Source organism: Ovis canadensis, chromosome 6 (genome assembly GCF_042477335.2).
Source record: "Ovis canadensis isolate MfBH-ARS-UI-01 breed Bighorn chromosome 6, ARS-UI_OviCan_v2, whole genome shotgun sequence".
NCBI classification, from domain to species: Eukaryota; Metazoa; Chordata; class Mammalia; order Artiodactyla; family Bovidae; genus Ovis; species Ovis canadensis.
In genome coordinates, this window is record NC_091250.1 from 105,843,989 (window position 1) to 105,858,008 (window position 14,020).

The following is a 14,020-nucleotide window of genomic DNA, read 5'->3' on the forward strand; positions in this document are numbered from 1 at the left end:
TCTCCTGAGTCATACTATTTCTCCAGTCTCATGCAAGTCAGGTTTTTCTGGTTGTTATTTACCTACTTCATTTTCCTGAAGCTTGTCTTCCCTTCATTACAGCGGATGTGTTTGGGAGGTCATGCTTCTAAATGGTCTGCATTTAGAAGCAAGGGAAAATCTCTAAGCATTTAATTTGGACAATTACGCATGTATAGGAGGAGACAGAAACTCACATGAAGGGAACAAGGAGTTTTCCTTCTGCTGCTGGTTGCCACAAATAAAGAATCATTCCTTTTCCTTTTAGGGAAGGGAGTTGGTTTTAAAAATTAGTTGTAACATTACTGGAAATCTAATATGGGCCATAGAGTACTTCTTTGCAAGAGACAGAGAAATGGACAAAATACAAATGGAAATAAAACAGTACTGTAGGAATTTAACATATCAATTCTTTCTCTTCTACCCAAGAATAGATTTGTAAAGCACAAATACATTCTTTGACTTAACTAGAATATACAATTTCCAAACTGTATTAGCAAAATTAATTCTATTTAGGTATATATGTAAATTCCATTATTTGGCAACTTTGGAGTCAGTATATCACATACTATGGTGCTTCCTAGGTGGCTCAGTGATAAAGAATCTGCCTGCCAATGCAGGAGACACAAGAGATGTGGATTTGATATCCCGGAGTTGGGAAGATCCCCTGGAGTAAGAAATGGCAACCCTCTCCAGTAGTCTTACCTGGAAAGTCCCATGCACAGGGGAGCCTGGCGAGCAAAGAGTCACAAAGAGTCGGACACAACTGAGTAAATGAGCACACACGTCATATAGCAATAGAAATTCGCTATCTGCTTAAAAATTAGTGAGTCTTCCTAACAAAGTGTTTAAGATGAGAGTCTGGATTATTAAACTCAGATCCTGAAAACCTGGGAAAGTAAAGTTTCCAGAGGAAATAATGACACACAACACACAAGCCAGAGATATCCTGTCATGAAGCATGGGTTGCTGGCGCCAAAAGGTTAAGGATCACACACTTCTTCCTTACTTTAACTGTTAAAAAGTATTTTAATCCCTTATGTTGCTATAAGTATCCTTCGTTAGCAATATTTCCACACCTCATGACCATGTGTCACCCCTGGTTTTTTTTTTTTAAGGCACACACCTAATCTGTACACCTGGTTTCTTTCATCATCCCTCCATTACCTCAAATTTTAAACATGAATAACTCCTGCACCATACCTATTCTTCTTACCTTCAAACTGAAAGATGGTTGACTTCAAGTAAGAAATGATGGAAATTATGTCAAGCCAAACCTGTGTTAATTCTTCCCTTTAGAAATTTGAAATCAGTCACATGATAAAGAGTAGATATCTACATATTGGAGAAAAGGAAGCATAGTAGATTAGATACATATTTCATGCTGAAAAGGGATTTCTTGAAAAATAATTGAATAGCATTCAAGAACCGAAAACTTTATGAAAATAAAACTTGGATTTCTCTTTTATTCTAATTTTCTTCTGAAAATTATTTAGCAGTATACAGAATCTGCCTGCAATGCTAGAGACTGGGGCTCAATCCCTGGGTGAAGATCCCCTGGAGAAGGAAATGGCAATCCACTCCAGTATTCTTGCCTGGAAAATGCCATGGACAGAGGAGCCTGGCAGGCTACCATCCATGGGGTCGCAAGAGTCAGACATGACTTAGTGACTAAACCACCATACGTTTTTCTCTCCAATTTCTCATTTTGAAAAGCTGGTTATTCTTAAATACACAAATCACTAGGTTTATTGGCAAAAGATATTTTTTCAAAAGCTTATTCATCTTGAACACAGTAACGACAGCTGTCATCACCCAACTCAAGTGTCCTGACCCTTCACTTTGTGGTCATGCAGCCCATGACCACCTTCCTAGCCTCTTCTCTGTTCTCTGCTTGCACCATGTGCTTCAGTCATAATGCACTTTTTTGAGCTCCTCCATTGCATCGGCTTCATTGGCAGGTCCAAAGTTCCTTTGCTTTTATTATTCCCGGTATTTGCACTGCATACTTTCCTTCTTTCTTACTCCCGCAGACATTCATAAAGTCCTGAAGCTTTTCTGTCACTTTACAAATATTCTCTGACCCCAGTTTGATTTCTGTTCCTCTTTGAAGTGCTCTCACAAGAACCAGAATTTATTCCCACCTCAGCAAGTTTACCTTTATGTTGCTTCTTTGGTGTTCTCACTTCTCTGGCCCAGATGATAAGCTCATCCCATTAGGAAAAATATATACAGAATAGGCAGTTTTCCCCATTTGAGTTATCCTGCATCAGAATATTTTTTTCAAAGTTTTAAAAATACGTTATAAACAACAAGGTCTTACTGTATAGCAAGAGAGCTGTATACAACATCCTATGATAATCCATAATGGAAAAGACTATGTAAAAAAGAGTATGTGTAAATGTATCACTGTACAGCAGTGATTAACACATTGTAAATCAACTATACGTCAATAAACAAAAATAAAATGCTTAACCAGTGTTCTTAGGTTAATGCCCCAAATTTGTATCATTATCTGCTACGCTGTATGAGCTAGACTCCTCCATGTCATCTCCTGAAACTTCCCTTCACTTCTACATGTCAACCCCACTGACATTCTTGCAGTGTTTCCAAGAATTCATGCCATTTTCTGCCTGGGGGAAGTCTTATTTCTACCTTATCACAAATATCGTTCCCCAATCAAGGACACTGTTTATTCCCTACCTCTCCATTTCACCTGGAAAAGTTGATTCATCCTCTGATTTCTGGACTTGGCAGAGATATTCATATGCTCAGCCTCAGTTAGGTCCTCCCAACACAGTCACAGTGCAGTAAGCATTTTGTTTGTAGAACATATCATAGCCTTAGCTCAATTATTATATAGGTAATTATATTTATAATATAAATCTCCCAACTAGACTATAAGTTCCAAGGGATAGTGACAGTGGCTGTCTTTCTCAAGAAACTTTTTTGGTAAATCTCTCTGGGGAGTTTTGAGCATGTGTTGGAACAGTGAATAATGGAGTTCAGAAAATATGCAATGGTTCGGACATACTGCAAGACAAGGATGTAGGGCTGGATCATAAAAGATCCTAGCTGACATGACAAAGAATTTATATTTTCTAAAGGCAGTCTACCACTGAGCTAGCTGGGTGGCTAAAGACAGTCAAAATTCAACAGATATTTATAAGCTGAAATGATCTAATCTATGTTTTAAAGAATAAATCTGGCAGCAGGTTATATGGCTAACAAGGTAGAGACTGAAATCCAAGAGACTTATTACAGTAGATTAAAAAAAATGACTATACGTATCTTCTTGCCTCATGGGCACATCCTCTTGGCAATGTGACTTGGTGATTCTTCCTATTCTAAGCCTTTAAATTTGAGCTTGACCATGTGACTTGCTTTGACCAATGAGGCATTCAGGTGTTACACTGGGGGTGGCTGGGACTTGACTGGAAAGTCGGAGGCCACCACATGAAATAACCTTCATTGAAGCAGTGGATTTTAACCACATTTAAATCTCCTCCACATATGTTTATATGTATAATATTCCCTACCCTCATTAGAAACATCTCTCATTTCAGCAGTGATTCTCAGTGGTGCATTCTGGAATCATAAGGTGGGAGGAGGCATATCTAATTTGACTACAGTTCTCAGGAGATTCCAACATACTCCATGATGACAAGTTGAAAATCATGCTAGTAAATTTCATGGATCAATAAATGAATAGTTAATGTAGCTGGGGAGTTAATAAGCACCACAAAGGAAGTAGCATTTAGCCAGATCTGAAAAGGAAGAATAAATATTCATTGGATGGAGAAGTGCAGAAATGGTATGGCAGAAATGGTATGTACAAAGGCAAATCCTGTGTCCAGAATGACTGATTTTAATCTGTGAGCTCTTTGCTCTTTTATTTCTAAACAACTGAACACACACTCTCTAATGTCTGAATTTTGCTGATAGGCATTATTTTTAAGGAAATTATAGAATATATTTTGCAGAGTCAACAGTTTAGAAAGAAGTCATTCAGATAAATTATCATGACGATTGTCACCTTTCCTCAAAATATTCTTTCTTTTAGGAAACTGCTTTAAAATCATCAAGTCATTTCCATCTAAATCTCATTCCCTAAAGTAAGTTCCATACAAGTAACAACAGGATTTGAGGATTATTTTACTTGCCTCCATTGTCAGTTTCAGTAACTCTAAAATCATGTTGACTTTATGAAATTTAATCTAATCATGGTTTTGTGGTATCTGTTCATAAGTCTCTCATGAAAGCATCAATGTCAATCAAGATCTAATTCCTGATTCCTATATGTACAGAATTTTAGTATTTTCCTTAAAATACAAACATACTCCTTCACAGTAGATAAGTTTATGAATGAAATTATTGCCTTAAAATTCTTCTGTCATTCTTTTCAATGGAGCATATAGAACACATTTTCTCACACATAATAGGATTAATCTTTAATAGCATCATCTTCTGCAAACAGGTGCAAACCCTGTTTGCCCTCAGGGAAAGACCAGTCAATGAGAAGTTATTCTGGTGATGTAATGCTTGTTAACTTACTCTTTCTCAAACATGATTGGGGAAAATGCTTTTCAGAGCATTAGAGAGGTATTGAACTTAACTCTTTTCACAAACATGTTACTTAGGACAGCCTTGAAATAGTTATGCAAACTAATTAGACTAAGAGAATTTCTTTTAAGCATTGGCATCTGTACTCATTGGCATTTGCCAGTGATAATTCTTCATATTTCTTGAGAAATCACTTGCTTCCATACCCTGGTCCTTATGTAAATAGAAAAGGAATACATTAACATTAGCCAGCAGCAGCATAACTTAGCAGTTCTTTCTCAGACATAGATCGTAATTAAAATCCAGTCAAAAGCAATAGAGATCTTATATTTTTTAAATCAAATTCAACACAGTCTGCCTCTCATGACTCTGTACAAATTCCATTTTCATACCTGACTAGTTATGTCAAAGATAAAAATATCTGAAATAAGTATTTGAATAAAACCAGATGTGTTGACAGTGATGTCACTAAATTCTGCCTAGTGATAATTTACAAGGCTCTGTTGATACAACTAAATGTTCATGGAAGTCCAGAGAAGTCCTCACCCAGGACAGGTGAAGTCCCATTACCCATCACATAGTCTTGATTCTATGAAGTGACAGGACAGGATAGATATATGTTGGTTTGCATAGTAAAGTGTGCAAGAGAGCAGACATAGAGCCACACATTTCAGGCAGGTATTATTTCATGTGACAGTTCATTCTCATTCCCTATTCCTCCACCTCAAGCCTCACTTTTTTAGCAAAAGAATGCAGTAGTAAGCGTGTTGTGAAAAACATAATTTCAAAGAGGAGGGTCATAACATCTGAACAGCCGAGTGCTTTATCTGATCTGAATTTCACCCAAGAAAGAAAGCAACTCAAACTGCTAAGCCAGCTGAAATTTAAGTGCTGACATAATTCAAAGATGATGAACTCTTGAGTACTCATAGTAAAACTGGAGGTAAATTACAATATTAGAACTTTCCCCTTTTTGTTTCTTTTTTCTTAATATCCTCTTAACCCTTTGAGAAAACTGAGTTGATTTGGGGCACATAAGCCTTTCTTGGAGCTTTTCCACTTGTTCTTCTGCTACTGCTGCTAAGTTGCTTCAGTCATGTCCGACTCTGTGCGACCCCATAGATGACCCCTTACCAGGCTCCCCTGTCCCTGGTATTCTCCAGGCAAGAACACTGGAGTGGATTGCCATTTCCTTCTCCTTCCACTTGTTCAGGTCATGGTAATACAGTTGCATTGGGATGAGGTGGAATTATGGAACCACAAAATGATTCAAGCCTGACTGTGAATAATGTCTCTACCATATTGGAGAATGATAAGTCATTTTAAGTTCAGTGAGCCACACTTTCTTCAGCTATTGAAATGATAATTAAATATCAATTATTAAAATGATGTGTCTACAATTCTTGGCAAGTAGTAAGTATTCAATGGATACTGCCTATGGTTATTACTATTTTTCCATATAAAAATAATTTCAAGCCACTTCACTTTTCAAAGTTGAAATCCAAATTATATAAAAAAATGATTGCATACCCAGAATGGATTCCCAATTTTGTCTGCTTCTATCTTTTAACTATGAAATTTTTTTTAATGTTTTCCATTGAATATTTACTTTGATATTGATTCTTAATGTACCATATTATGCAGTAGTATTCTATTTTTATCTATTAATATTTCAAAGTCAGTGCTTTACAAATATATGATTTTACATACTATCAGTATAAATAATAGCAGTACAATACATTTCTTCTAGAGATCTGATGCAATTTTTAAAGACATTTTTCTCTAATCCTATAGAAAAGGTCCTGGAAGGCACTGTTCATACCATCAAGTTAGTTTTTTGAAAGTGAAAAATGCAGTTTGTTACCCACCAGCTACTTATGTAGCTTGAGAATTTCAGTAAATTAACTTGAACTAAATTGTTTTTATGCTGTCTATATCCAGTCAAAAACATGGTCACATTCCTGCAAATTGATTTTAGATTTTAAATTTCAACAACTACTTACTTTATGTTTTCATAACTTACTGAATGCCTTACCTGTGCATGGAGAAGTTCTAAGATTAAAAAGGACAATAATCACCCCAAAGACAGTTTCTGCCTTCTAGGGGCCAATGTCTAATTAAAGGAATAGCACACTGTGCTAAATTTCATTTAACAGAGTTTGGTAAAAAGTGACTGGAAACATAGATGGCAACACTTTTAATTTAATATTGAGGGGGAATAATTTTTAAGAAAAATTATAAACAGGTAACATTTTATTGGCTTTAAAAGAATAATAAATAAAATAAAAGGAGTTGTTTATTTGGATAAGGTAGCAGTATATTCCAGGTGGAAGGAATAACAAGAGCAAAGGAAGTAAGGACCAAGAATTCATATTGATTTGTGAATTAGATGTTGACACAGCCTAGTGTTTCTGCAGAATAGAGTACATTAGATTGAATTACAGCCAGGAAATGACATGCTTCCTATATAGAGGCACATTTTGGAAAAACAAAATATTATCTTCCAAATCATTATACTCTTATCCTTTCTTTGTTATATACCATGAGACGATTCATGATATACACTAGCAGGCTTTTTTGGTGGGTGATGTCTTCAAGCTTATCTGGACTTTTCTTCAAGTAAAAGAATGTTATTCCTTTGCTTTTCTTATGATTAAAAGGCCCAGGTGGAGCTAGTGGTAAAGGGTCTGCATGCCAATGCAGGAGACATAAGAGAAGTAAGTTAGATCCCTGGGTTGGAAAGATTCCCTGGAGTAGGAAATAGTAACGCATTCCAGTACTCTTGCCTGGAAAACTCATAGACAGAGACGCCTTGCAGGCTACAGTCCATGGGGTCGCCGAGTCAGACATGACTGAGCACACACACACACATATGAGTAAAAAATTACAATATACTAGCATATTGAAAAGCAAAGACATTACTTTGCCAACAAAGGTCCGTCTGTCTTGTCAAGGCTATGGTTTTTCCAGTGGTGAGGTACGGATGTGAGAGTTGGACTGTGAAGAAAGCTGAGCACCAAAGAATTGATGCTTTTGAACTGTGGTGTTGGAGAAGACTTTTGAGAGTCCCTTGGACTGCAAGGAGATCCAACCAGTCCATTCTAAAGGAGATCAGCCCTGGGTGTTCTTTGGAAGGTATGATGCTAAAGCTGAAGCTCCAGTACTTTGGCCACCTCATGCGAAGGGTTGACTCATTGGAAAAGACTCTGATGCTGGGAGGGATTGGGGGCAGGAGAAGAAGGGGACAACAGAGGATGAGATGGCTGGATGGCATTACTGACTCGATGGACGTGAGTTTGAGTGAACTCTGGGAGATGGTGATGGACAGGGAGGCCTGGCATGCTGCGATTCATGGGGTTGCAGAGTCGGACATGACTGAGCGACTGAACTAAACTAAACTAAATACACTTAAGATAAATGCAAATTTTAAAAACCATATTTCAAAAAGGCAATGTAAATTGTACAAAAGTAATGCTTAATTAAGATTTCGAAAACATCTACTGATTTCATGTTTGTAGAAGCATCTAAGAGTAGACTTTAAAAGGCAATAAATCTAAATAGCATGTGATTAATGAGGTCAGAGTATGCATTAAAGTATTCAGTATGCTAACTTTGTATTAAAAGAGTTACCTGGGAAAACTTCATTTTTCTTATTCACACGGTGAAACACTGAACCAGTAGGTCAATTCATGAAGCCATTCACCTGTAATATTGTGGGTGTGGGAACGTTCTTAAATAAAACTTGCTAAAAATTCTCTGTCATTTTCTTTGAGTATATTCACTGAAGAAGAAATCTTTATTCATACCTTAGAACAGGACTATGTGTATTTGCTCAGTTAATTTTAATATCTTTAATGTTTTTATTAGACTTGCACTGGAATGTATTATCCATATATACATGATGCTGTTGTTATAACAAGGCATTCCTGATGGCTCAGACAGTAAAGAATCTGCCTGTAATTCAGGAGACCAGGGTTCAATCCCTAAGTCAGGAAGATCCCCTGGAGGAGGGAATGATTAACCACTACAGTATACTTGCCTGGAGAATTCCATGGACAGAGAAGCCTGGCAAGACTATTTTAATTTAATGGATAGTGCTAAACTGTTTGTATCCTGTCTTCCCTTTAGAGACTAATATCATGTATTTTAGAAATAGTTAACTGGAATTACACATAATTGAGTCAATCACTGGAAAAGATCAGTTTTCATTCCAGTCCCAAAGAAAGGCAATGCCAAAGAATGTTCAAACTACCACACAATTGCACTCATCTCACATGCTAGCAAAGTAATGCTCAAAATTCTCCAAGCCAGGCTTCACCAGTACGTGAACCAAGAACTTCCAGATGTTCAAGCTGGATTTAGAAAAGGCAGAGGGACCAGAGATCAAATTGCCAACATTTATTGAATCATAGAAATAGCAAGAGAATTCCAGGAAAACATTTACTTCTGCTTTGATTACACCAAAGCCTTTGACTGTGTGGATCACAAAAAACTGTGGAAAATCCTTCAAGAGATGGGAATACTAGACCATCTTACCTGCCTCCTGAGAAATCTGTATGCAGGTAAAGACACAACAGTTAGAACTGGACATAGAACAATGGACGAGTTCCAAATTGGGAAAGGAGTATATCAAGGCTGTATGTTGTCACCCTGTTTATTTAGTTTATATGCAGAGTACATCATGCGAAATGCTGGACTGAATGAAACTCAGGCTGGAATAAAGATTGTGGGGAGAAAAGTCAATAACCTCAGATATGCAGAGGACACCACTCTTATGGCAGAAAGCAAAGAACTAAAGAGCCTCTTGAGGAAAGTGAAAGAAGAGTGAAAAAGCTGGCTTAAAACTCAACATTCAAAAAATGGATCACATCCATACATGACTACTGGAAAAACCATAGCTTTGACTAGACAAACCTTTGTTGGCAAAGTAATGTCTCTGCTTTTTAATATGCTGTCTAGGTTGGTCACATCTTTCCTTCTGAGGAACAAGTGTCTTTTAATTTCATGGTGATGGTCACCATCTGCAGTGATTTTGGAGCCCCCCAAAATAAAGTCTCTCATTGTTTCCATTGTTTCCCCATCTATTTTCCATGAGTGAGAGTTGGACCATAAAGAATGCTGAATGCCAAAGAACTGATGCTTTGAACTGTGGTGTTGGAGAAGACTCTTGAGAGTCCCTTGGACTGCAAGGAGATCAAACCAGTCAATCCTAAAAGAAATCAGTCCTGAATATTCATTGGAAAGACTGATGCTGAAGTTGAAGCTCCAATACTTTGGCCACCTGATGCAAAGAAGTGACTCATAGAAAAGACCCTGATGCTGGGAAAGACTGAACGCAAAAGGATAAGGGAAAAACAAAAGATGAGATGGTTGGATGGCATCACCGACTTGAAAGACACAAATTTGAGCAAGCTCTGGGAGTTGGTGATGGACAGGGAAGCCTGACATGCCCATGGGGTCGCAAAGATTTGGACACAACTGAGCAACTGAACTGAACTGAATCAATCATGGGTTACAGATTTTCTTTTATTAAACTTTTTATTTTGTATTGGAGAATAGTCAACTAACAATGTTTGATAATTTCAGGTGTACAGCAAAGGGACTCAGCCATACATTTACATGTATCTATTATTCCCCAAACTCCCATCCCATCCATGCTGCCACATAATATGGAGCAGAGTTCCCTGTGCTATACAATAGGTTAAATTTTCATCATGTAGCACTAACTGAACTGTGTGAAGTTTTATGCTACAGTGTTGGCCTTGTGTTTTTTTATACACATTCAATATCATATACAGAAGTGTGTGTGTGTGTGTGTGTTACAGTCTGCTTCATTGTAAAAATTATCTGAGGATGCTAGAGTTATACATGTAGAAAAATTCAGTGTATTCTGTTAATTAAACAAAGAAACCCTTGGACTGAGGTGGCTCTAATGCCCCAGCTGTCTACATAAGCAAATCAAAATCTAGGTCTGGAAATGACTCAAGGTTATGAAATTGAAAGCTAAGGACAACCTATCACAAACAGCCAACTAGGCTGTAAAGCTGGGCATTAAAGCTATAACTAATAAGTGGTTTTCTTGCTTTGTTTCTACCTTTTCTCTGTAAGTCGCTCCTGTTGCTGAAAGCTTTCCAACTACTTCAGGTTTGGTGCTGCTGGATTTGACTCCATTCTTGTGCAGATAAACTCTTAAGTTTTAAAATATTCGCTTCAGTTTTTACAATTTTAACAGTTCCATATGTTTAAAGATATGAAATCCTGAGAAAAAATAAGAAATTTTTCTGTTTCCTCCATCAGCTGTTAAGAAGAAGGCTAGCTTTATCACTCCAGTTCCCGGAGGCGTGGGACCCATGACGGTGGCGATGCTTCTCAAGAACACCCTTTTGGCAGCTAAAAAAATCATTTACTAGATCACGTGAAAGAATAAAGCAAACTGAAGTCATGCTACATATTTATTTGACAAAAGGCAAAGATCTTTATATTTTACTACAAAGCTATTTCTACATTGTATTTATTTTTTCATGGGTAGAATCATTGTGGATCAGATGATTCACACAATCTTATGCATTTCCTGCTAATATTTACTGGAATATTTTGAATGGATTTTGAGTTTTAGGAAAAAAGAAAACAACTGCAATGACACTTTGTTAACAATTGCTTGTTTTGTGAATAATAGTTGTTCATAATGTTAAAACAATAAAGGGCTCATAACAAATGCATATATTTTTACACAAATATCACAAATAGTGTGTCTTCAACAAACATGATGTCAGCCAAATAGTCTCCTTTGCAAAATGTAATTTAGATTTTACCATAATCATACTCAATTTTATATATATTTTATATTCTACATTGTATGCTGAAAGATATCGCTAAGTTGTGTCCTACTCTTGTGATCCCATGAACTGTAGCTTGCCATCATGTTCCTCTGTCCATGGGATTCTCCAGGCAAGCATACTGAAGTGGGTTGCCATTTCCTTCTCTAGGGGAACTTTCCCGATGCAGGAATTGAACCCAGGTCTCCTGCATTGAAGGCAGATGCTTTACTGACTGAGCTACGTGGGAAGCCCATATTGCATGCTGAAAAAGAGCAAAAGAGCTTACTTGCTAAAAGAAAGGTAAAATATTAAGCATAAAATTTTGATCTCATGTACTTCCCAAATGTACTCCCCAAGGCATACTAATGAAAAATTATGCTCCATTCGAGGAAAGAAAAATGTGCAAGGAACCCCCAAAATGCCATGCTACTTGGAAAGCTATTGATTATTTCAAATTGTGAATGACTACTTGACATAGTAAAAATGCAATAAGAATATGTTAGGCTTACATGTAATTGCTTTGTTCTCCTACAAACATGTTTGAATAATACATTCCACAAATCTAGAAATCTAATAGCAAAATATGACACAATGTGCCACAGCTACTTCTTAAGATGTAACTAAAAACCTACTGCTTTGTTGCCCAGTTATTTTCTCTTATGGCATTTGGTTCTCACAGTAGATGCCACGTTTTTAACACAATTTAAATTAGGAAATACATGTGACTGTCAGTTGAAGGCTATTTGAGACTACCCTAGGCACATAACTGTATTGTTGTCATGCCCAAATCCCAGTGTGTTAATGTACCAATAATGATTCTTACCCAATGCATGTCTTTATTAGTGTGTACTCTTAACCACTTGTGTGAAAATAGACTAGATGTTTATAATTAATAATATTTAAACTGTATAATAAAATGAGTTTGGAAAGAAATACATGTCTTCTTTTTTCCTAAGCTATACGTTTCCTTATTCATATACTCGTTATCTATTTCTTCACAGCAGGCTGGGGAAATGTACAAATGTCTCAAAAAGGAAAGAAAATGTTCTGTAGCCCATTCCACACTAATCTTGGTCTGATAACCTTGATAGTAGTTTTTTTTTAATTTTTGTTTGTTTATTTTTGGCTGTGCTGGATCTTCATTGCTGCACAGACTTTTCTCTAGTTGCGGCAAGTGTGAGCTACTCTTTGTCGCGGTGCGGGGGCTTCTCATTGCAGTGGCTTCTCTTGCTGCAGAGCACGGGTTCTGGGGCATGCAGGCTTCAGTAGTTTCAGCTCCCGGGATAGGTTCAGCAGTTGTGGTGCACAGGCTTAGTTGCTCCACAGCATGTGAGATCTTCTTGGACCAGGCACTGAACCCATGTCTCCTGCATTGGCAGGTGGATTCTTTACCACTCAGCCACCAGGGAAGCCCCTTGACGGTAGTTTAAAATCAAAGATCCCAAGCAAACATGTCAGAAAGGCCCTCATTAATATTTAAGTGCCCCAAATCCCCAAAACAAACAATGACTATTGCAGTGGGGTCAAGACTATCACAATAGAAGAGATTGAAATCAACTCCACTTATAGCTGAGACATCAATAGATTTATAGGCAATGAAAAGAGTGAGGGGATCAGTAGATGGAAAATTACTAAGAGAACTTGATTAGATATCAAGGCTGGAAGGATTTTTGTTAAACTACCTCACCAGGTAGTTTGCCTGGAAAAGCTCATGGACCGAGGAGCCTGGTAGGCTGCAGTCCGTGGGGTCGCGAAGAGTCAGACACAAATGAGCAACTTCCCTTTCACTTTTCACTTTCATGCATTGGAGAAGGAAATGGCAACCCACTCCAGTGTTCTTGCCTGGAGAATCCCAGCGACGGGGGAGCCTGGTGGGCTGCCGTCTATGGGGTCGCACAGAGTTGGACAATACTGAAGCGACTTAGCAGCAGCAGCAGCAGCACCTCACCAGGATTCTTGTTAAAGTTAGGTCAATATAAAGGGTGGGAGAGGAGGAACTTAGTCAGATATGGCAAGAGGACAAGAAGCAGGGCAGGGGGATTCTCCATAAACTAACTTAACAGATTTCTTTGCTCAAACTGTGCTCAACAGTCTAATTCGATGCCTAGTTAAGAAAAGGATTCAGAGGAACCTAACTAAAGTTTCGTCAAGAAGGAAGCCTTTGTCAACACATAAAGGAAATGAAGTTGGTTCGTCAGTATCATAACTCTACTTATAGATATTATTTGGGGTTTATAAAAGATAGATATATGATTGTCTTGTGAAGGAGATTTGTAGAAGTTCCCTTCTCCTACAAGTGTCTGTAAAAAGGACCCTGAGGATTAGTGAGGACTGAATAATAACATGAAGACATGGAGGTGAGAATGAGCTTAGCAAATACATATGAAAGCAAGGGCAACAGTCAGACTGAAGTGAAAAACGTATGTTGCAGAGTGGTGGAAATATGGCTGGATAATAGCAGAAATGGGTTAGAAAAAGCCTGGATAAATCAGAATTTAGACTTTAGTTAGTTAGTGATAGAACATGGGAGTTGAATCCTGGAGGATGTTATCACTGATTATCATGAGAAAGTTGTAAAGAGGAGCTGATTTGAAAACATGTTGTGTTTACAGTGATGACAT

The 14,020-nt window shown here is 37.5% G+C and overlaps 1 protein-coding gene across 6 annotated transcripts in view; it reads left to right on the plus strand.

Moving 5' to 3' along the window:
- Window positions 1-12,332, plus strand: part of MTHFD2L (methylenetetrahydrofolate dehydrogenase (NADP+ dependent) 2 like) — a 142,576-nt gene extending 130,244 nt beyond the window's left edge. For 4 of the 6 annotated variants that reach the window (XM_069594367.1, XM_069594363.1, XM_069594362.1 and 1 more), the window contains one exon: window positions 10,879-12,332. In XM_069594367.1, the coding sequence (XP_069450468.1) occupies window positions 10,879-10,991 (113 nt within the window). In that variant the 3' untranslated portion in view covers window positions 10,992-12,332. Of the gene's footprint in view, window positions 1-7,535; window positions 7,717-10,878 lie in introns of those variants that run through there. The other 2 variants (XR_011257801.1, XM_069594359.1) reach the window with 2 other exon arrangements.
- Window positions 12,333-14,020: the final 1,688 nt, after the last annotated feature.